Raw genomic sequence first — 24587 nt, 5'->3', positions numbered from 1 at the left:
TCACTAAGGGCCTCTACTTTTCATTTGATTAATTCTTCTGGTACATATTGACACAAATATATTTTATTTAACTCTGCTTACGTAGCAAAGGATGACTTCCCCCACCCTCCTCCATTTAAAAGGCTGATGTAAAATATTTACTCACATGCGTCTTTTCACAGCCCACAATATCCCAAAAGTTAATAGGCACAGAATGAATAGTCCAACAAAGACTTTTATAAGGACCATTTCTACTGGACCTAGAGGAGGGAGATGGGAAAACACAAAATAAGAGTAGTGACACCCAGGCTCTCACAAGTATGCAGAATACATACCTGCTCTGCAGTTCTTTGAGCCATCTCTGTCTCTCACACACAAACACACACATGCAGACCCCCCCTCCCTCCCTACTTTTCTGGAAAAACACACGAGCACAACCACCCTCCCATTTTTAAGCAGTCTGTAACCATTACCACCGTTAAAGAACATAAAAAGGAGCAGTGAATGGCAGGGCTTCTTTAAAGCGTCGATTTGTATGATTAACTCTGTGTTTTGACTGCAGAGTGAAGCAGCATGCAGCAATGACTTAGACCACTGAACGGTGTGGTAATGCCCGTGGCATGGAGGCCCATCGTGCTGGGACTGCGTTGTGCTGAGAAGGCTCACGGAAACAGCCACAAAGAAGATGCAAGCTGGCTGGTATCTGAGCGTCCTTAATTGCCATCCCGGCCTGACTGAACCAAACTGAGAGTAATTAAACAGGATAGATTCAAATGGGTAGCCGTGTTGGTCTGAAGGAGCACAATAAAATCAGAGTCCAGTGGCACCTTTAAGACCAACAAAGATTTATTCAGGGCGTGAGCTTTTGAGGGCAAGCAGTGCTTGCCCTCGAAAGCTCACGCCCTGAATAAATCTTTGTTGGTCTTAAAGGTGCTACTGGGCTCCAATTGAACAGCACCCGTGCTGCTTCTCTGGGATAACAACAGGGACCAACTCTTAGCCAGAGGAATATCTGTAAGGGCCTTCTTAAGTCGTAAAATGGTAAAAGTGGCAAACCGTCACTTAGTTCCGTGGAAACAGACACAGATTTCTTACTAGTGTTCGTCAGCCAGGGAGATATTTCACCCAGCCGAGTTAAGGTTCTATGGCTTTTGCTCAGGGTTGTAACTCGCTCTAAGAAGCCAGCCTAATTCGAAGCCTAATTCGAAGCCTCCTTGAGAACGGCCCATAGAGGGAAAAGCAATTTAAACAGAGTAACGTACTAAGCTGTTTGGTGCTGAAAATGACAGCAGTCCCATTGGTCCCGCCAGCATTGGTGCTTGCCATAACATGGGCTGTATACTTGGCATTCGTTTGCAAGTGCTGTAGCCGGTATTGCAGAAGACTCGCATTTACTGTCACGCCTAAAAAAAAAAGATATTAAATTAGCATTGACTGTTAAGCTAATCCAAGGCCTAGTGAGATTTGTGCAATTCCTTTAAACTCAACGAAACCCCCGAAAGTCACCTTTGCTACAAAGCTGCCCTGATTCCACTAATCAACAACAGGGGGCAGCAAATGCTACTTAACAACACCAGACAAAACCAGAAGGTTCTGTATAGGTGAGTTCAATGAAAGCAAGATTCAAATGGGTAGCCGTGTTGGTCTGAAGTAGCACAATAAAATCAGAGTCCAGTAGCACTCTGACGAAGAGTGCTTGCACTCGAAAGTTCACGCCTTGAATAAATCTTTGTTGGTCTTAAAGGTGCTACTGGACTCTGATTTCAGCAAATGCACTTTCAGGAAATTCTTTTCAAGCAGAATGCAAAATAAGTCAAAGATGCATCTGCTGCTTTAGAAAAATGCAGACAGTAATACATAACAAGGAATGGACAGGCAGAAAGGATAGGTAAGGAGATGACTCTACCATTTGTTTTACGTGATTCAGGTGGGTATCTGTGTTGGTCGGAAGCAAAAGAACAAAGTCTTGAGTACAGGGACCCCCTTTAAGACCAATAAAGTTTAATTCTGGGAATAAGCTTCTGTGTGCAGGCACACTGATGAAATGGGTATGCACCCAAAAGTTAATGCCCAGAATCAAACTTTGTTGGTCTTAAAGGTGCCACTGGACTCAAGACTTAGCCTAATAAAAGCATAAGCATTAATTATGTTAAATTATTATCATTAATTATTATTATTAATTATTATTAGATTTATTCCCCGCCGCTATCAGCAAGCTGTCTCACGGTGGGTAACATAGCAAAACCCTTGCATAAAATAGCTATTATAATACCCCATTAGAATTATGTACCCTGGCAGCAAAAAACCTATCCTCCCACCCCCACAACAACTAAGGCCCTCTCAGTGTGCCATAGGGGGATCTACGGATGCCAGGGGCCTGCCACGAGGGGATAGTCTGTCCCCAATGGCAGTCTCAGCTCTTCTGGGAGCTCATTCCAGCAGATGGGGCAGGGCCAGGGCCAGGTGAGCTTCCCGGCCGCCAGAAACCACCAACTGGTTGGTACCCACAGAGTGTAAAGCCCTGTGGGGAGCACAGGGCGACAGGTAGTCCCTCAGATAAGTGGATCCCAGGCTGCAAGGGGCCTTAAAGGTCAGAACTAGAACCTCGAGCCTGATCTGGGCTGTAACCGGTAACCAATGCAGCTGCCTCAGCACAGGCTGGATATGGACCTTCCAAGATGTTCCTGTGAGGACCCTAGCAGCTGCATTTTGCACCTGCTACAATTTCCAGGTCAGGGCGAGTTACAGAAGAGTTACAGAAGTCAATTCTGGAGGTGACCGTTGCATGGATCACCATGGCCAGGTGCTCTGAAGACAGGTGCCATAGGTTCTTGGCACTTGATGGAAGATAATGAGCTGTTGCTTGTGAGCTGGCAAAATATATAAACAGATTCCATTCAATAAAGAAAGCATCACCCCTTGTTTTGCTTTTTACTAATCGAATTTGGTGAGTTGATTTTACTAATAGAGCTGTTTTCCAAAGATGTTCATGCCACATGCTGGCTGTAATTTTTATCATAGATATCCCAATGTAATGAAGCCAATTTTCATTTCAAATTCATTTTTTAATATTTTGTTAATCTCATCATATCAGTCGTCAGAGTCTCTGCTTTGCATGGAGAAGGCCGCAGGTTCAATCCCTGGCATCTCCAGCTAAAAAAGACCTGCTGTACCAAATTGTGCTACATAAAACTAGATTCTGCACTGCTTCACCTATCCATGCCTCCCTTTAAGAGTGCCATCTCAGACTCTCAGAAACCACACAGTAGGGTCAAAACCTTCTTTACAGAATAGAGTTAGTGTCTTTGTATATTCTGCTTTACCTGTGTATACATACCTATCTCTTTCCCACCTTCCGGTCTGTAGAATATGGTGTAGTTAATAATATCACCATTGGCTTTTCCTTTTTCAATCTCCTTCCACTTTATGGTAGCCTCATTTTTACCTACTTCTGCATTACCTACTTCTGCAATGGGGCCATCTGAAGGACCTAAATCAAGTACACACACATTAGAAAACATTTCAAAACTTGAATTTATTTATACAGGCCCCTTTACTAAGCAGTGGTGCTAAACGCTTGGCTGATATTTCACTAGTCAAACTTGTAGTTCCAAACAACCCAAGCCAGCAGATCTATCACTGTGCTAAAATCTTACCAAGTACTATCTTCAGTTTTAAGAAAGAAAACTGTGCCTTTTAGGACAGTATTTGTTTTCAAAGGCAAGCTAAGTACTACAATTAATTACGCACCTACTCAGGTGAAGCAAACAGCAATTCTATCTGGGCTTGTTTGACCACAACCACTTTTACTGCCTTTTGTACACATGTATATGTGCTGGTTTAGTGGGAGCACTAGTGTGTTTATATTTTATAGACCCCCCCAAGGAACCTTGGCACAATACATGGAGGGTACTGATCTTTGGAATAATTTTTTTCTTCCCACTGCAGCATAGTTTTTTCTTTGTTTCTTTGTTCCAATTGGTGCGGCCTTTCCCCCCCTTCTTTCTGGGAGAAGCAGCAGGAGGGATCATAGAAACATGGAAGTCACATATATAAAGGGTTAAGCATAAATATCTGTATCACAGCTGCTCCCTGATCATTAAGTGCCTAACCATGTCATCATTATATCTAAGTTTTAACCAGGACCTAGATTTCATATTAGAAAATACACAAAATTGATCTGAACAAAAATTGGGAACGGGAAGCTTTGCAAATCTAGGTTTGCAGGGAAAGAAAACTCAAATTAAAATGTTACGCAGTTCCCCTCCCTCCCCAAAAGTAATAGAAACAATGTCTGAAGCTTGAAAAGTGGAACACCCAAAGAGAGTTCATAAGACTATGTACTGAGATAGTGGCAATTTGGGGGGTTGCTAGGCAGCCACAGCAATGAGCCTCTTAAGCTTCCCTTTCTGACAGAGGCAGAAGAGAGTGAAAAAAAAGAAAGAAAACAGGAGAGCAGCAGCAGGAAAAGGAGAGAGAAAAAACAGAAGGTGAAGAGAGGAGACCAGCAAAAGAGAGGGAGGTGGGTAGAAGAAGGGTGGAAGGTGCCAGGGAGAAAGAATGAGGGAGAGTAGAGCAGCCAGTGGGAGACAAAGAGGAAGCGGGAAGGGTGATGCAGGAAGACATGAGATGCTCTCTCTGCAAATCCTCCTGAGTCTGTGCAGGTACTATCAGCAGAACAAATTCATTTCAGGACATAGGCAGTCATAAGTTATACATACGCCCTTGCTTAAAGTAGGTCTGTATGGAACGTGGAGCTTTTATTTCATCTTTATACACAGGGTACACCAAGATGTTGTAACATCTATATTGTCTGAAAGCTCCTGGAAAGAACAAAGCCGACACAGATGATTATGGCTCTTTCAGCGTTGCATGTTGCATACCCAAACACATTATACATACACATTAGGTATCCGTATAGCAAAGAAAGACACAACAAAACTGCATTCCATCTGGACCTTCAGTTTTGCACACCACTCTGGTGCTAAGCCAAGCTTGGTGTGGTGGTTAGGAGTACGGACTTCTAATCTGGCGAGCTGGGTTCGATTCTGCACTCCTCCACATGCAACCCGTTGGGTAACCTTGGGCTCGCCACAACACTGATAAAGCTGTTCTAGCAGTGATATTAGGGCTCTCTCAGCTTCAACCACCTCACAGGGTGTCTGTTGTGGGGAGAGGAAAGGGAATGCAATTGTAAGCCACTTTGAGACTCCTTCGGGTAGAGAAAAGTGGCATATAAGAACCAACTCTTCTTCTTCAAGTAAAACCCCTGTTTAATCCTGGAAAACATCTTGCTATGGAGTCTAACTGTCCTAGATAGGAAAAACTGCTTCTACCCCCCCCCCCCCCGCCTTGGTTGGTCAAATCCTGCTTCCTCTTGTCACCCTGGAAAGGGATTGTGCAATGATGGAAATACTCTGGACAAGTAAGGATTACCAAGAATCAAAACGTACCTTTATTAAATGTCCATCTGGTGGTATTCCTTACGTACTGCCATGATCTTTCATATGGATCCGTATCTGACAGATCATACCATTCTACAACATAGTTGTGTATATCTGGATCTGAGGTTTCCCATTCCACTACCATTTGTTCATTTACAGCAGAAGCGTTCAGCATCACAACCCTTGGATGATCTGAGAGCAATAATTGGCAAACGGAAACAATACCATGAGTGTTGATTTCAACAGATGCCAGCATCCTAAACTTGAGACTAATCAAATTCTTGAGATTTACATGGAAAGGCAGGAAGAGCCTGAAAATTATATTCCAATTTTTAAACCTTTGTTAAAGAAAAGTTAGGTAGTTTTCTTCTACAGGGTAGCAGAAGACATGATCAGATGGAATAGGAGCAGCTTGGTCTGCTTTATTTATTATTTTAAAAATGTGCAATTAAAGAGGTTCAAACAACATAACAGGAGTTCCTTTGTAAAGAGAGGGACATTGAGGCTTTCTGTCACAGAAATTGGGAGCGGAGGGTGGCTGTTTAACCCAGCCTTTCTCAACTTTTTTACCATTGACAACCCCCCTGAAACATTCTTCAGGCTTTGAGAAACCCCAGAAGTGGCATGATCATGCAGAATATGGTTGGGTTTACAGAATATGGTCTACATGAAAAATAATATGGTTGGGAAGTACAGCTGTGGACACGCCAACCTGGACAACCCCTCCAGAACCATCATTTTGGACATTTTGGGAGGGGGAGGGGGGCTGAAATGACCATATATGGTAACTCACGTGAGGCAAGGATTGTTGGGCCCAGGGCTAAGAAGGTTACCAACACTGGGTTGGAAAACACCTGGAGATTTTAGGGGGCAGCTTGAAGGTAGTGACGTTTGGGGAAGGGGGGACCTCGGCAGGGTATAATTCCATACAGAACACCTTCCAAAGCACCCATATTCTCCAGGTGAAACGAATTTCTGTCATTTCGAGACCAGCTATAATTCCAGGAGATCTCCAGGCACCACCTGGAGACTGGCAAGGCTACTGACTTGACTATTTATATTCTTGCTTATTTACTCAACTGACTCTCTCTTTCTCATATGATATGCTGCCACTAACCATGAGCTTAGGATAGAGGGAGTCTTTAGGGAATTGTGAAGTTAAGCGTCAATATCTGTCATGAGGTTCTTTTGCCAATAAGTACTACCACAGTATAACTGGCATTTGTTTGTTTGTTTTAAACTGGAACAAAGCATTGTACTTCCACGTTCACATCTAGAAAAGACGCTTATTCCACCACAAAGTAACAACTATCCCACAGACCTTTCCGTTAGTAGGAGAATCACCATGAATGGAGAAACCGGCAGTACTGGGAGGCAGGATTCTGCTGCCCCACCCAGAAAATACCATGAGAGATTTAATGATGTGATTATTACAATGATAACATGGTGGGACTGGAGACTGGGTCATGTGCTCAATTTGGAGGCTGTAACTCAAGGAAACCGCACGTCACAAATCTGCAGATGGCATGGGGCCTATTGTACTAGATGAAAGGGGTGCATATTGAACACATAAACTTACCCTTGCTTTCTTCAGCACATGAGGGAATTTTCAAAACAGCCTCGGGGGAATCTCCTGCTGAGTTATGAGCGATCACACTGACCACATAGGCATGTTCCATTAACTGGACAGTAAATGACATGTCAGTCGTGTAATTTGCACAAACCAGAGGATGGCTGCTTCGGGTGAAACACTTTATTCTGTAACCTTTTATTGTTCCTGAAGATTCATCCCCTGTAAGTTGCTGTTACAAAAGCAAACAAAAAGCACATGGTAGCAATTAAAGAGGATTAGCTTAATAGAAAAAAGTCAGAGTACATACGTACAAGCATTTCTTCAGTTGCTTGACTTCAAAATGACAGATGTCCCACAGGTTTTAGGATGCGTTGAGCAGGGGGTTGGACTAGGTGGACAGTATGGTCCCTTCCAACTCTATGATTCTAGACATGACCCAGTTTCCAGTCCCCTTTTACTCCCACCATGTTATCATTGTAATAATCACATCATTAAATTTCTCATGGTATTTTTTGGGTGGGGCAGCAGAATCCTGCCTTCCAGTATTGCCGATTTCTCCATTCATGGTGATTCTCCTACTAATGGAATGATCTGTGGGGTAGTAGATTCAAGTGGGTAGCCGTGTTCGTCTGAAGTAGCACAATGAAATCAGAGTCCAGTAGCACCTTTAACACCAACAAAGATTTATTCAAGGCGTGAGCTTTCGAGTGCAAGCACTCCCTATCATGTAAGGAGTTCACAGTCTGACAAAGAGTGCTTGCACTCAAAAGCTCACGCCCTGAATAAATCTTAGTTGGTCTTAAAGGTGCTACTGGATTCTGATTTTATTGTGGTATAGTAGTTACAGTGCTAGGATGAGGATCTGGAAACCCAGGTATGGAGCAAGTTTGTCTGGAAAATTTCCCACAATATCCACCTTCAGAGAAAGACGGAATTCTCAGGTAACAGCATGAACTAGTGCAGCCTATATGTGTCCCACCTCTGACAAACACATGCTTCCCATGTTTCTGTCACCCCTCTGGAAAAATAGGTTATAGGAACAGTTTTTTTTTTCTTTGAAAGATGAAGAAGAAAAAGAAGAGTTGGTTTTTATACCCTGCTTTTCACTGCCCAAAGGAGTCTCAAAGTGGCTTACAATTGTCTCCCCTTCTTATCCCCAGAACAGGCAACCTGTAAGTAGGTGAGGCTGAGAGAGCTCTGATATGCGTGAACAGCTTGAGAGAACTGTGATTAGCCCAAGGTTACCCAGCTGGCTACATGTGGAAGAGAGGGGAATGAAATCCAGTTCTCCAGATTAGAGAAGATGAGTTCGGTTTTATATTCCTCTTTTCACTACCCAAAGGAGTCTCAATGCGGCTTACAAAGCAGTAAGGCTGAGAGAGTTCTGAGAAAGACTGCTCTGTGAGAACAGCACTATCAGGGCTGTGGCTGGCCCAAAGTCGTTGAGCTGGCTGCATGTGGAGGAGGAGTGGGGAATCAAACCCAGCTCAACGGATTAGAAACTGCCACATGTAACCACTGCACCAAGGTAGTTCTATACCAGGGGTAGTCCAACTGCGGCCCTCCAGATGTCCATGGACTACAATTCCCATGAGCCCCTGCCAGCGTTTGCTGGCAGGGGCTCATGGGAATTGTAGTCCATGGACATCTGGAAGGCTGAAGTTTGACTTACCCCTGCTCTATAGTGCTGTAAATATTCAGCCCACGTGCTGTCAAAAGCAGAGCCTTGCCCAACATGAAGTGCAAGGGCAACACAATATCCATCCAGAGATTATGGGGTTTGGCTTTTGCAGCCCAGTGAATTTCCAACATAACAATACCAATTCTTCAATAAATAATACTGAGGCAAAGCTACTATGAAATAAAGCAGCCAAAATTTGCATTTGAATGCTAAACCAATAGAAATTAAGTTTTTAAAATGGCATGTTTACCTTCCAGAGAAGACGAACCTGTCGGGATCCAGTTGGCTGACATTTTTCAAGTACTCTCCACAGGTCAACTTCTTTTGAGGGAGCTATTAATAAAAGAGGGTGGGAGGGGAAATAAAGATGAAAAACATGGGCCACCTTCTTCTAATGCCCTGTCAAAGTGGCGGTAACTAGGGATGCCAGGGTGGTGTAGTGATTAAGAGAGGAGGAGGGTTTTATACCCCGCTTTTCACTGTCCGAAGGAGTCTCTAACTGGCCTACAATCACCTTCCCTTCTTCTCCCCACAATGGCCACCCTGTGAGGTAGGTGAGGCTGAGAGAACTGCTGACAAGACTGCTCAGTCAGAACAACATTATCAGGACTGTCACTCTCCAAGGCCACCTAGCTGGCTGCACGTGGAGGAGTAGGGAATCGATCCTAGCTCACCAGATTAGAAGCCGCTGCTCCTAACCACTACACCATGCTGGAGAACTGGGTTGGATTTCCCACTCTTCATGCAGCCAGCTGGGTGACCTTGGGCCAATCACAGTTCTTTTAGGGCTGCTCTCACAGAGCAGTTCTCATAGAGCTCTGTCAGTCCCACCTGCCTCACAAGGTGCCTGAGGAAGGGATTGTAAGGTGCTCTGAGACTCCTTTGCAAAGTAAAAAGCAGGGTACAAAAATTATACATTCCAACATCCAAGAGGGTTACTGCGGCTGAGTCAGAAAGGACTCTTATGCAGTCAGAGAGGACTCCGATGTCTCCCGCTGGGACCTTTTCCACACCTCAGTGTTGCTGTGGTTTCCAAGCGAGTTGAATCCCCAGCTGCTGGTCTGCAAAATGGCATTTATTTTGGCCAGTTTTTTTCTCCTTGAATTTGTATCCAATCCTTTTCCTTTGAAATGGGGTTGCGCGGCCCTGTGGTCATGAACTTTGTCAGTGACAAAACACCCTTTTTCCTTTTTTGGGGTTCATGTGCAGTGATATTATAAAATCATAACACTAAAAAAAGGCTGTATATCAGGGAACATTTCAAAGGACCCCCACTCCTCCTTAGTCGCTAACTATGAATATGGCTGGTGATCATCAAACTGGATATACTAATGAAACATGCTAAATATATCCTCAATGACAACAATGAAACCTCTTTTTTTCTTTTTTCTTTTGTTTCAGCAATGGAACTTCCTTTTTTGCTTCTGCAGTGGGGTTATAACACTAGAACTTAGTAAAGAAAGACTGGCTGTATCCTGGGGAAAAGCATCGTTGCCTGCCATTTCAACTGTCCCCCGCTCCTCCTGGTGATTGTTGAACTGGATACACCAATCCAGTAATTACGAAGTATGCTAAATGTCTCCTCGTGTAATTTGTCAGTGACAAAATCTCCTTTCTTCACATATGCAGTAACGTTATAACATCATAGCATCGTTTTTAAAAATGGAAGAACACCAAGAACTATAAACCTATAGGGGAACAGAAGTGAAGCGAAAAGGCGGGGGGAATGAAGAAACAATACAAATGCATGTCATCAGAACTTACCCCCCTCAAGAAAGGGGGGGATGTAGGAAAGGAACTTCATGGATGGGTAATTGCACAGAGAAAGCTACATGAAACCTCACTGCCTGTTTTGCCCCCATGTTATTATGTTGCTATATTATAGGGCGGAGTGTTGTAACATAATCAACATTACACTTAAATAATCGGATTGCTCAGGGGACAACCTGAGGCGGGCAAGAGAGCGGTAGTCGGGATGAACACGTGACAATGACAAACCAAAATAGCAGTGGGGCGGGAAGCAAACTTGAATCTGGGAATTCCTCACTGGAAAATGGTAAGTTAAGATCCAGAGGAAGAGCCATATTGCTGTAAAGGAGAATTTAGAAACAGCAGGATAATTCATCTCTACTCCTGAGGAGACAAAATTCTTTGCAGAAAGTTTTGCATTGTTGGATTCTTCAAGAATGCCAATGTGATGGTGTGCTCTTGTGCAGAAAACTGCATAGGACAGACTTGTCGAGCAACAAATACAGTTCCTCAATTTTTCCTTGATTTCCCTTTTTTCAGTTACCAGGCAGGAAACCGTAAGAATGATTAAGAAACGTCTATTTAAGTATGATTATAACAGTACGATCTGTACGGTATGATGGGTTTGCTTCACTCAGTTTGTTGACGCTCTTCCACTGGATTAGCTCCCCAATTACTGCTTGGATTTGACCATCCATCACCATAAGTGTGCCTTAATGCCCTACCAGCTAAAGTGCTTCAAGAGAGGTCACTTAAGCAACCATAATCTGATAGAATATACCAGTGTGATGCAAGCAGCCACCACGTATGATGCAACCTTTTAATGCAATCATTTTTCTGAGCCTAGAAATCTTTTAATTCCTCCTTTGCTCCAAAGTATAGATCATATGGAGACATTACCTCTTTTATTAGACGGTAAAAGCAAACCTATCACTCTTTTAGCTGCGACTTCTGCAGACATTCTAATTGGCTCTAGCTTTTTCTAAAATCTGCTTAAAACTATTAAGAACCAGTATGAGGTAGTATAGTACTCAAAATGCCTGTCTCCAGGTGGGAGCTGGGGATCTCCCAGAATTCCAGTTTATCTCTTGGCTATGCACATAATTGCTCTCAGAGAAAATGGATGCTTTAGAGCAGGGGTAGTCAAACTGTGGCCCTCCAGATGTCCATGGACTACATTTCCCATGAGCCCCTGCCAGCAAACGCTCATGGGAATTGTAGTCCATGGACATCTGGAGGGCCGCAGTTTGACTACCCCTGCTTTAGAGGATGGCCTCTGTGGCATTGTATCCCACTGAGAGTCCTGTCCACAGTGGCTTATCTACTCTACTGGGTCCCTGGGGGAGGTGGGCGGGGCTTGTTGATATGAGAGCAGGGCATGTTTCACTTCTAATTCTTGGGGGAATGCGCCACTCTTCTCTCTCTTTTGTATGAGTCCACAATTCTTGTGGGGAAGGAGGTCCAGACAGGCCTGGCATGAAGGAGACTAGTCCCCAGTTCTCCCTTTCCCTCAGGCATGGGCAGGGCACATTCCTGCATTGGCCTGCCAGCCCTGTGCCAGGCACACTGGAGCGCCAGCTTCCCAATGGTGGCCGCAAGTCGGGAGCAACTCCCACCACTTCTGGAGTGCCTGTGGGCCCACCGTCCCCCAACTGGTGCTCACTGGCGTTGTAGACAAGGATGAGCTGCTGGAGGTAGGTGCAGGTGAGGGCCGAGCAGCATGGGGGTCCTTCTGCACCCAACCAAGTGGCACCCAGAGCATGACCCTTGCTTGCAATACCTTGGAAACTCAACTGCCTTCCCTGCACAGATTCCATTCCCAAATCTCCAGGAGTTTCCCAACCTGGATCTGGCAACTCTACCCCCCTCCCCCGGGGACCTGGCAACCCCGGCTGCAACTATGCCACTGCTGCTTCTAAAAGCATGAAGTACTTATGACCCAAGTCAAAGGTAAAGGTAAAGGTATCCCCTGTGCAAGCACCGAGTCATGTCTGACCCTTGGGGTGACGCCCTCCAGCGTTTTCATGGCAGACTCAATACAGGGTAGCCTTGCCATTGCCTTCCCCAGTCATTACCGTTTACCCCCCAGCAAGCTGGGTACTCTTACGCTAAAAATATTAAAGCCACAGCAAATTCCCAACATATCTCTTTTTAGGCACCTGGAGAATTCTGGAAACCTGCTTAAGAACTCAACTGCCAAATTCTCCCTTTGTTTGTTTCATTTGGCATTTCCTCAGTGATTCCCCTTTCCTATCCCATGTTTTTATGTTTTGTACATACTGTAACTTTTCCCTTTATTTATTTCTATTTATATTATGCCCTCCCTTGTGGCTCAGGGCGCTTTACAGAAAACGTTAGATGACTAACTGTACAGATAGGTTTGGTTACCGTATCGGTAATCTTAACATCAACAATCGTAACATGATGTAACATGTTTAGTTGACATTCCATCCGCAATCTCATAGAGTGTGCTTGTCTAGTTAGGAAGGAGTGAGGGCCCAGTAGATGTTGTCACTGGCCTCGACCAAATGCCTGGCGGAAGAGCTCTATTTTGCAGGCCCTGCAGAACTGTGATAGCTTGGTCAGGGCCCAGATCTCCTCTGGGAGCTCGTTCCACTGAGTTGGGGCCAGGATAGAGAACGGCCTGTCCCTGGTCAAGGCCAGATGTGCTTCCTTGGGGCCAGGGGGCCAGTTGGTATTGGCTGAGTGTAGCACTCTTTGGGGGCTATAGGCAGAGAGACCATCTCTCAGGTACGCTGGACCCAAACCTCATATGGCCTTAAAAGTACTTACCAAGACCTTAAGCTTGCGTTTGGAGTTCATATTTTATATTTTCATTTCATGTATCAACACATAACTCTGTCAATATGATTATATACCTTCTTGTAATAGGTTTGTTCTGTTCTAAAACCCTTTGGGTTTATTGGGTCTCCCCCACTGCTGCAGCCTGTCCATTTCCCCCTATTTTTACCATACAAACAAAATATCCTATTCAATGCTCTTTCCCGACAGCTAATTCAGTTAATTATAATGTGGTATACAGGAATGCTATGAAAGCTATTGTTTTTACAAACTTTTTCATGTACAGCGGTCCCCAACCCCCAGTCCAGAGACCGGTACTGGTCCATGGATCAGTCGGTACTGGGGCATGGCTCCTCCTCGTCCTCCTCACCGGCTGCTGCCTCGGAGGCTGCCCTGCCACTCTGCCGCTGGCTCACCTTTGGTGCTCTCCAGTGGCTGCCATGGCTGGGGCTCCCCCTCGGCATGGCACTGTGCAGCTGCTGCTGGCAGCGCCCCCAGTGGGCGGCGGGAAGTCAGGGGCGCCGGCGGAAAAGCAAGTGGAACAGGGGCTCAGGCGGCGGCAGCAACATCCCTCGGCAAAAGACCACCACCACCACCCGGGCCTCAGTAAAATTGTCAAGCGTTGACTGGTCCCCTGTATCTGTTTTATCTGGCCGCAGTGTTGTATTAAAATACATTGGATTTGATTTGACTGGTCCCCTGTGATAAAAAGGTTGGGGATGTACATGATAAAACCCAGTGTTAGCCTGGATTAAATTCAACTGAGAAAAAAAAACCCATCTGCTAATTTTAAATCCTAACAGTTGTGTCTCTCTTGCCTTCTTCCTCTGTTGCTCCAATCTCCTCACTGCTCCACTCACTCCAGAATCTTGATCCATTAGGAATGCATTGAATGGCGACTGCGTATTCCGTAGAACTCCGTAGATTGACAAGATCTGAACTATTTTGCTTAGAAACTTCTTTGAACTTGTAGGCTTCTTTCTAAAAGTGGAGAAAAGAACATTATTTCTGCTTTAATAAACAACAAAAATGTTACTTATGTGAATGAGTAGGGATGCCAGTCTCCAATTGGTAGTTTAGAACCGTGGATTCCTCAATGTGGACTCAGAAGAAAGAAGGAAATCACGAGGCACAATGATACAGTAGTCTTCTCTATGCTTATAAGTGAAAAGGTTATAACATAAAGTCTAAATGGTCAAACATAAAGAGTCAACCAAAACGGGATCCTACATTAAGTGACCTGCTTTCTGTTTTATCTTCATCAGTGGTTGCTCTTCCAATATATTGTCATAGAAGTTGTTGTAGTATCACATTGGCAAAATGCTCATAATTATCTGGGGATTTCATAAAGTGCACGGAAGAACAAATGTGCTGAAGAACAGTGTCCAAACGGATACTAATGCTTGTGGATGGCCTGAATTCCCATCTGCCCTATTCCCTTCTCCACACTGAATAAGCACCCCCCCAAAAAAAAACCCCAATTAACTGCTATAGGTTTTTTATTGCACTCTGCACATGTCAAGGCAATGCTCAGCAAAGCTACTCTCTGGGCAAGGCAGGCATTAAACTTTGCTTGTGGTTTCTTCCCTCCGTTGCTAGCTTACCTAGCTAAAGTACTAAGGCAGCAAGCAGGGGGTAAACAAGATTATTTGACATTTCCCAGGCAGAAAAATCAGCATTTTGCATTATACTTTAACACAGAATTGACCTACAGAAACTAGATTACAAAGTCTAGAAAAATGCCACGTAATTAAGACTCACAGAATCGTTTTGCTTCATGTTTCTGTATCGAATCCGACACGTATTTTCTTTCATATTTCTTTTCCAGGAAACTCTTAGCATTTTCTTCCTCCCTGGAATTGTTTCTACTTTAACAGGAGTTGGTTGAAGCATCACTGGAACAGAAAAACAAAGCTCTCACGCCTTCTAATAATAAGCAACATGCTGGGTCTGCTAATCCAGCCTTTTCCAACCTTTTGACCATGGAGGAGCTCCTGAAATAATTTTTCAGGCTTTGAGGAGCCCAGGAAGTTATGTCAGCAGGCCACGCCTCCCCACCATGCCCCTCCCCCAAAAGTGACATGTCACTGAAAGTGATATCACCTCCCGCATTCAAGGAGGACTGAAGGAGGGAGACAGGAGGCTGTTTAAGATGGGAGTTCCAATGCCAGTTCCAACCCCTCCCACCAGGCACAGACCCACGAGAGAACTCACTCACTCTTGGAAGGGAGGAGGAGGAGTAATGGAAGTGGCCAGCTGCCTAGCTTGTAGCAGAGTCCATTAAGGCAGGAGGAGATTGGCTGTGGTCCTTCTCCAGAGCTTCCACAGACTCCCAGGGGTTCCTGGACCCCTGGTTGGGAATCCCTGCACTAATCATAGGTGCAACAGGAAATGCTGTTTAGGTAGGGAGCAGGTAGAGGAGGAAGGCCTAGGATCCTTAGTGTGAAATCTCAAGAACCACTGGAGAATCCAGTGGAAGATGTCTCATCCACCTAGCACAAAAGTAACCTTACACCAACAAAAAGGGTGAACTATGTGGTCAGGAAATGGTTTGGGCCAGTTTTGTCACACACAAATTCCCTTGTTCACACTGCAAGAACTAGTCCTGACCTGGATAGCACAGGAAACCCAATCCTGTCACTTCCTGGAAGCTAAACAGGGATGACCCTGGCTAGTATTTGGCAGGGAGATCTACAAGGATTTGGGTAGGAGCTCCTCCAAGGAAGAGAGATGTCGCAGAGACAGGCAAAGGCAAGCCACCTCCAAATGTCCCCTGACTGGCTGCCAGACAGTCCCTGGATCTCCAGGCTATACTACACATGCCACACACCAAATAAATAAATATTGCAAAACACTGGCTCTCCACTGACTAATGCCAAACCAAGTGAATGCAGCAAGCAGATAACTTCAACTGTTACTGTCCCTGTCTTTCCTGTAGACTCCAAGTCAGGCTAGAGTTGAGCAATTTCTTCATCAAAGCATACAGGAGAAAATACCACAGTGAGTCTGTGGTTAAACCCTCAGATTTTGAAACTGATCAAAACCAAATTGCTTACCCTTTCTTGTTTTTTGCTGTTGTTTTTGTTTGTTTTTTAAAGGTCATCAGTGCATTCTTACATCAACTTGGAAACTCCTAGAGCTGTTCCCTCCAAGATGCTGCTCCAATTGCTCAACCTGCTTTACTTCTTCATCACACTGATACATACGAACTAGAAAGTTTTGGGATGCTCCAAAGCAATACTCTTTTGGTCTCTTACGATTCTGCTTATCTATAACTTGGTCTGAACAACTGTAACAAAGTTGGATTCAAATAAGTAGCCGTGTTGGTCTGAAGTAGCACAATAAAATCAGAATCCAGTAGCACCTTTAAGACCAACAAAGATTTATTCAAGGCGTGAGCTTTCGAGTGCTGATGAAGAGTGCTTGCACTCGACAGCTCACGCCTTGAATAAATCTTTTGTTTGTCTTAAAGGTGCTACTGGACCCCGATTTTATTGAAACAAAGTTGGACTGACTTATCCGGGAGAGAGTACATTTAGGAGAAGACAACCTTGAGCCCTGCACTGTCAAAGGATGCATATGTTCTGGCTCTGACAGCAGGGGAATCATGCTTCATAAAGGTGGAAGGGCAGATCCAGTTAGTGGCTCTGCATGAGTCAAAGGTAAGTCTTCTATCCTAACCAGTACCTCTAGAAGATATGGATCATGAGTCATGCATGATGCTGGAAAACAGTTGCATTGGCCATAGTCTTAGAGCTACATACCCCAACATGCTCAGAATGTATTGCTCGGAGAGATGAAGTGTCTCAGCTTTTAAAAGCAGTGACCATCTGTTTATCTTTTCTGAGAGGTGGTTGAGCATAAGTGACTTTTTGTTATAAGAAGAACTGGTAGCAGGTCATTAAGGCCATGATGAAAGGACATGGCTACAGAGTTACAGATTTTTGCAAACCATGCCATCTAATTTCCTTCCCTCCTCCTTTTGGTGTGGAGTGGCGTGTTTGTCTCTTCTTCCTTGAGATGCCTCCACCAGTCTAGTTTGGGGAGGATGGGGGAAAAGTCCCAGCTATCCTGCTGTATGTGATACAGTTTCCCTACCGTCCTGGAAATCAGAGAAGCAGATATTCCGGGTACCATTAGCCAGCCAAAGAACAGGATGCTTTGGACTGATCCTGCGTTGAGCAGGGGGCTGGACTAGATGGCCTGTATGGCCCCTTCCAACTCTATGATTCTATAACAGCAGGAAGTACCAGGAATACAACAGAGCCCAGGGCTTCCCCTAACGTTGCTTACTAGCACTAGTGTTCAGAGGTTTAGTGGACACAAAGGTTCTTTTTAGTCATCATGGCTAGTAGCAATTAATGCAGGCTTTCTCAACCAGGGTTTCATAAGCTAACCCTAGCCCCCAAATATACCCTAATATGAACCCATAGTTTTTACATATTTTACAAGAAAAATATTGTAAAGAAATGTTTATCTATCCTATGGCTTTTCCTCACTATGACCGTTTATGCACTGGGAACTTCACTGCCCCACCCCCTTATCAGGAGCACAGATAGGGAGTGGATGAGGTGCACCAGGTCAAATGCTCCCTCATGTGGGTGCAGGAAGAGGTGGAGCAACCTGCCACGACTAAAACTCCAGCCTGGAGCCCAGCATGAAACCTCTAGGGCATAAACGGTCTATGTCTCAAACTCTTCCCTGGTCCTAACGTTCCCTCTAAACCTAACCACTCCCCAACCATGAGTAAGCTAACTGTAACCCTAACCCTAAAATTAACCCCAATATGTACCCATAATTTTAAAATGTAAAATAAATGTAGCCCTAAACCTAACCACTCCCCAACCTGAACCTTCGCCTTAAATCCATAATTTGTTGCATGTAAACCCTAAAATTAATCCCAATGTGAAGCCATAATTTTTTTTACATATCTTTACATGGATAATAATCTAAAGAACTATTTATTCATTTCATGGCCTTTTGTAAACAAGACTAACTCTTCCCTGGCCCTAACACTCCCTCTAAACATAACCACTCCCCAACCTGAACCATGAGTAAGCTAACTCTAACCTCAAAATGTATGCTAATATAAATCCATATTTTATACACATAAAATAATGTAAAGAAATATTTATACTTATTAATTTCATGGCCTTCCATAACCAGGACTCTAACTCTTCCCTAGCCTTAACACCTCCCCAATCCGAACCATACCTTAATTTACCCTAACCCCCAAATTTATCCTAATATGAATCTATATTTTTATGCATTTTTCTTGAAAAATAATGCAAAATAATATTTATTCATTTCATGTCCTTTCCTAAATGTAACTCTAACACTGGCTTTCTCAACCAGGGTTTTTTGGAACCCTAGGGTTACCTGAAGGCCCTTGTAAGGGTTTCTTGAATGGGTGGGATTTAATTAATTTTGTATATATTTTTTTAATTTATCATAAGTAAAGCAAATGCACACTGATTGAGGAAGAGGAGAAAGTCAGCTGATAACTGTGCACTTATGATTTTGGCCTTTTACTACGACCAGAAATCTTGCTGAAGTTCTTCTGTTACAAAAGGTCTACATAGAGTTTATCTGTTGAAGTGTACAAATTCTGTCTGTTTCTTATGTCACTATTTGAAGTAACTTATTTCATAACTCACGTATGTCCTGTGGTTTTTGGAGAACACACTGTGACTCTGCTTTCCCCAAGGGATTTTCTAACTTCAACTGGATACAAAATTCAGGATGGAATGCGCCAGTTTGGAAATAAGGAGATCTTGAACCATTCTTGCTTCTCCAGGTGTGATTAAATAAAAAACTGTTTAATTTTGGGTCTCTGTTGAAAAAGAGTACATTAATAAACATCATCTATGGGATAAAAATGCTCAAGAAATTTAAAATGTTGTTCTGTAAAGCTTCTTCTAGATTCAACAGAAAAGAACAATGCAGGATGAATATCAATATAGATAATTTTCAGCATGGACCCCTCTGTGGATGGTTAAATTCAGATACCAGAGTAATGAATAGACAAGACAGATCTTAATAGAAACCCAAGAAAAGCCCGAGTTCTGCAGAAAAATCTGAAAAAGTAAAAACATCAGAGGTGGAGCTGATGCTATCAATTCCTAGGATAACTTTTCCAGGGCCTTATTGGATGATGGCTCCAATGCCTTGAGGGTTTTCTTCCACTAGGCTGCTTTTAAGTTTTGATGCTCTATCCACCCCCCCCAAGTTTTCAGGGTGATGTGCTGGCAGGCCTTACATGTGGAGCCATTGTACCCTTCATTCAAAAAACACAGACAATTTGAAAAAGTCATTCTGAGTCATTACAACTCAATCCCAGCAAACCAGGTAAGAAATTCTTCACAAACACGAAAGACTGGAGACTCCAAAAGACAACCTTCTCCTTCTGCAGCAAAAGACTGAGGATAGGAGGCCTGCTGCATGGAAGCATGTGGTCCCTGGGCAGGAGTTTCTGGCTCTGGCACCCAGCGCTACCAGGAGGCCGTTAACTGTAAATACTTATCTGAGGGCAGCTCTACAAATGCACAGTACCCATGTGAGTCTTCACAAAATGATGAAACAGTTAAGGCAGGCTTTCTCAACCAGGGTTTCCTGAAATCCTGGGGTTTCTTGACAATCCCAAATGGGTGGGAGATAATTTTAAATATATTTTTAAAGTATGTTAAACATTTATTGGGTGATAAATAACCTACACTCACTCCTCAAAATGGCCGGTGATGGGCCTGGAGGGGGTGGGAAGGGAAGGGGTCCCTGGTGAGCATGTACACAGCTATGCTTCCCAACCATATTCTGTACAATTGTGCCACTTCGGGGGTTTCTTGAAGCCCAAAGAATGTTTCAGTCCTCAATGGTAAAGATGTTGAAAAAAGGTCAAGAAAGTATATTGGAGTGTTCAGGAAATACTGAAACAAAGGCCTCTCCTCTTAAAGATTCTAAAGCCTGCGTGAAAAGAAACTCCCAGTTGAGAGCCAGTTTGGTGTAGTGGTTAGGACTGCGGACTTCTAATCTGGCATGCCAGGTTCGATTCTGCGCTCCCCCACATGCAACAAGCTGGGTGACCTTGGGCTCGCCACAGCACTGATAAAACTGTTCTGACCGAGCAGTGATATCAGGGCTCTCTCAGCCTCACCCACCCCACAGGGTGTCTGTTGTGGGGAGAGGAATGGGAAGATGACTATAAGCCGCTTTGAGCCTCCTTCGGGTAGGGAAAAGCGGCATATAAGAACCAACTCTTCTTCTTCTAGAACTTATGAACTATGCCAATACAGAGCTCATTATGGATTTAACTCAGGCATTTTACCCCTGATTTCACCTGACTTTTTCCTCTCTACATTTAATTAAATGTTCTGTTATTTTTGAACTTTAAAAAGCCCCTCATCTGCCATTTCAGTAGTTTAAGTTAAAGAGATGATCTTGTCCATTCTTCCCTCAGGTTTCCAGGCTGAGCCAGCAGCAAAATGTCATGCCCAGACAGAGTGGAACAACTACAGTTCTTCAGAGAAGAAGAAACTAGATAAAAAGGGCTGCTCAGTTAGAAAGGGAGAGAAAAATGGAGGGAAAATTCTGCCTCAGAGGGAGGAAAGTGGGTGAGGTCATCATAGAGGTCAATAGCCGTAAAATTGTACTGCACTTTACATATCACCTCATACCCTCTTCTTATATAAGGTTTTTCAAAATTTCTTCACAATGGCTCTTGCAGAACACAGCACTGTAATGGTTCCAAACAGAAATCTGTCTTTACATCTTTTTAGAATTCTATGTTTTCTCAATTTTATTCATTTAACAATATAAATAAAGAAATTTATCATCTAATCCTTATCCATTGTTGTTCCTCTATATATTTATGAAACAGCCTAGGGGGGTGGGACGTGTCTGGCTGTCCAAGTTGGGATAGGGCCAATCAGGGTGCAGCCAGCTTTGCCATGAGTGGCCCTCCTCCTGCAGCTCCCGCCCTCCGTCCCTGGACTCTAGCCTCTTTGCTCTCAGATCCCTCAGTGCCTGGAGCCAGCAGCAGGTAAGGGGAGAGGCCCTGGGCAAAGGGTCACTGGCAGTCTTCAAGCAAAGGTTGGATACACACTTTTCTTGGATGCTTTAGGATGCTTAGAGCTGATCCTGAGTTGAGCAGGGGGTTGGACTAGATGGCCTGTATGGCCCCTTCCAACTCTATGATTCTATGATTCATGGTGGAGGGCTTGCTAATGAGGGCCTCCCAGCCTGCTAGGTTGGGTCTGCTGATGAGGGCCTCCCAGCCTGCTAAGGAGCTCTATCCTGGCCTTGCTAACAAGCTGCCCAGCCCCCGCCCGCCCCACTTGATCTGGCTGCGAGCTGTGGCCCAAAACCACCTTAAGCTGCCTGGCCAGGGGCCAGGGGAGGGAACCCTTTCAAGAGCTTTGCAGCTAGCAATCTAATAATGAAACCAAGTTATCAAATCTGGAAATAAAGAATATTCTTACTACAACATAGGTATGCCACCCTACAAGTAGAACCTGGGGATCTCCCCGAATTACAGCATATCTCCAGCCTACAGAGATCAGTTCCTCTGGAGAAATGGATGCTCTGGTGAACTTTATTGCAATGTACTCCACTGAGATCCCGTCCTCCCCAAGTACCATCCTCAAATTTCCCTAGCTTTCATCTGGCAATCCTTCTTCCCCATCCCCTGCCAGTGGCCCAAGGGGACCTATCAATCCTACTACAACATCAAGATCTGTACCATTCTGGACTTTCCAACATTTTAAATAATATGTACTGGTGCTGGCATTTTCCCACCTCTGCCAAGCTAAACTACTAGTGTCCTAACTGGTCCCGGAACACCTCACCACAGTGATCCATGCAACGGTCACCTCTAGACTGGATTACTGCAACTCACTCTACACGAGCCTCCCCTTATCCCTGCTTCGGAAGCTACAATTGGTACAAAATGTAGCTGTTTGCATCCTCACCCAAACTCAGTTCCATAAAGCCTGCAAGACAGAGCTCTACCACCAGGCTTTCAGATGAGGCCAAGGACCTTCTCACAACCTGTCCCTCTATCAGGCAACCTGTGGGATGATAGGCGAATTTCCTCCAGGCCAGGCTGGATTCTGGAGATTTTTTTTAGGTGGGGGGAATCACTAGGCATGAAATTGGGGTCACAGTGGGTGGGCAGGTAGTTATGAGTTCCAGCATTGTGCAGGGGGTTGGATGGCCCTGAAGGTACCTTCCAACTCTATAATTCTATCCTGACAACAAATTGTCCCTTAATATTGCTGCTACCCCTTCAGTTGTTCATGATCATCCATGTGATGTATAGTTAACCATTCATATCCTTTCTTGCTCATACTGTTCCAGTGTTCTGTGTACTTTTTCCATTCCCTACTGGTTTTATGTATACCACCCCGAGACATCACAACAAAGAGTGGTATATAAATAGAACAAATAAAATAAAAAATATAAATTAAATAAATAAATAGCATTATATTTATGGGACTGCCAGCTAAGTCTGTAACCAACTGAGTTCAGTTCACATACTATAAATGATTTGTTGTTTTGTATAACAAAGTTAGTACTTACCTTTTCATAATAATTGTGTAGTCTGTTTCAATGTATGTATCTCGTTCAAGAGCCCAACTGCAAGTAATACCTTTTCCTTTATATATAATGCAAGAAATATTTTCAGGTCTCTGTGGTGGAACTATAATGAAAAGAACAAGAAACAGAGTGGATCTATCAGGCATTAATTCGTATTTAATATAACTGAGAGCCAGTGCGGACTTCTAATCTGGCATGCCACGTTCAATTCTGCACTCAAAGCCGCTTTGAGCCTCCTTCGGGTAGGGAAAAGCGGCATATAAGAACCAACTCTTCTTCTTCTAACAGAAATGCACCAACAGTTTCAGATGAAGTACACTTAATTGTATGGAACTGTTTAAACTTTAATATCTCTATGCCTATAAACATTACTGCCACCCTTTCTCCATCACACATACCTTTGTTAAATATTCATAAATAATCTTAAACCACTTATAATTCTCATCTCTAATTCAAAATGTTTAAGCTTACTTACACCCTGATTTAGCTTCAGTGTGAGCCAAATGTTGCTTTTCTACTGGAAAATCAACATAGCATTTCACGTGAGCCTCTCCATAAGTGAAATTATGGATAATAACTCCAGAGACAGTATCGTTGATAATTATATAGTTTTCTTTTGCAATACTATCCCCATTCAGCGTCCAGATAATATCACTTGCATTTTTATAGGGATAGAGTTTTCTGCCAAGACTACAAAAAAGTTGCAGGGTTGAACCTCTTTCGATTATGGGGGACGGCGGAAATATACGATGTCCCACATCTCCATCTATGAAAAGAAAATCACTTAGATTAGAAACATTTAGAGTGACAACAAACATACATACACAAGTTCATTCACACCTGGGGCACAGATCTGTTCCATTTATGTGTATCTGATTCCACTCCTTCCCTTATCAGCTAAATATCCTGTCTTTGATTTGGAACAAACGTAACTACACAATATGCCCCCAAGTTACTACATCTTGCAAAATGTTACCATGAAAATGCTTTGGACTAATTTAGACTTCAGCTGAATGGCTTTGCCTACTTCCTTGAAGATACACAGATGAACACATGAAGTTTCCTTGCACTGTGTCGCTACATTGGTCTACCAAGGTCAATAGAGGCAATAGAGATTTGAGATTCATCTGAGACAAATTAGAAAGCTTTAAACAGTTCACAGGGATTAGGGTAGCCAACCTCCAGATGACGGTTAGAGATCTCCAGAGTTAGCAATGGTTCTTGTAGAACAGGGGTAGTCAACCTGTGGTCCTCCAGATGTTCATGAACTACAATTCCCATGAGCCCCTGCCAGCGTTTGCTGGCAGGGGCTCATGGGAATTGTAGTTCATGAACATCTGGAGGACCATAGGTTGACTACCCCTGTTGTAGAACATTGCCCTGTAATGGCTCAAGTAACAGCACTTTCACCTGGGGAAATGGCTGCTTTTGAAGGTGGACTCTGATGTATTATGCCAAGCTGAGCTCCACCCCCTCTTCAAATCCCACTCTTCTCAGGCTCCATCCCACACATCTCCAGGTATTTCCCAACCTAGATCTGGCAACCCTATCATAGATTGCTTTTCCAGATACATAAGCAAAAGATTTGCTTCCTGTCTAAGCCCAGCAACCATACTTGGAAGTAAATACCACTCATTTCAGTACATTTGTTTTCTGCTTATTTATTTATTTATTTATTTATTTAGATTTATATACCGCCCTCCCCGAAGGCTCAGGGCGGTTTACATTAAAACTAGTCAACGATACATGAAACAGTCTTCGTTAAAAC

General features: G+C 43.8%; 1 protein-coding gene across 1 annotated transcript in view; it reads right to left on the bottom strand.

Moving 5' to 3' along the window:
* The window catches only part of IL31RA (interleukin 31 receptor A), a 31427-nt gene that overhangs the window by 3556 nt on the left and 3284 nt on the right, over window positions 1-24587 (bottom strand). The window contains exons 3-14 of the mRNA XM_077347143.1: window positions 23295-23585; window positions 22802-22922; window positions 18886-19061; window positions 14990-15123; window positions 14047-14209; window positions 8928-9010; window positions 7003-7225; window positions 5433-5615; window positions 4701-4802; window positions 3317-3469; window positions 1242-1382; window positions 146-239 (exon numbers count right to left, since the gene is read on the bottom strand). Coding sequence (XP_077203258.1) covers window positions 146-239; window positions 1242-1382; window positions 3317-3469; window positions 4701-4802; window positions 5433-5615; window positions 7003-7225; window positions 8928-9010; window positions 14047-14209; window positions 14990-15123; window positions 18886-19061; window positions 22802-22922; window positions 23295-23585 — 1864 coding nt within the window. The remainder of the gene's footprint in view (window positions 1-145; window positions 240-1241; window positions 1383-3316; window positions 3470-4700; window positions 4803-5432; window positions 5616-7002; window positions 7226-8927; window positions 9011-14046; window positions 14210-14989; window positions 15124-18885; window positions 19062-22801; window positions 22923-23294; window positions 23586-24587) is intronic.

This window comes from Paroedura picta, chromosome 7 (assembly GCF_049243985.1).
Source record: "Paroedura picta isolate Pp20150507F chromosome 7, Ppicta_v3.0, whole genome shotgun sequence".
In the NCBI taxonomy this organism is placed as follows: domain Eukaryota; kingdom Metazoa; phylum Chordata; class Lepidosauria; order Squamata; family Gekkonidae; genus Paroedura; species Paroedura picta.
This window is presented reverse-complemented; position numbering and strand designations above follow the sequence as displayed.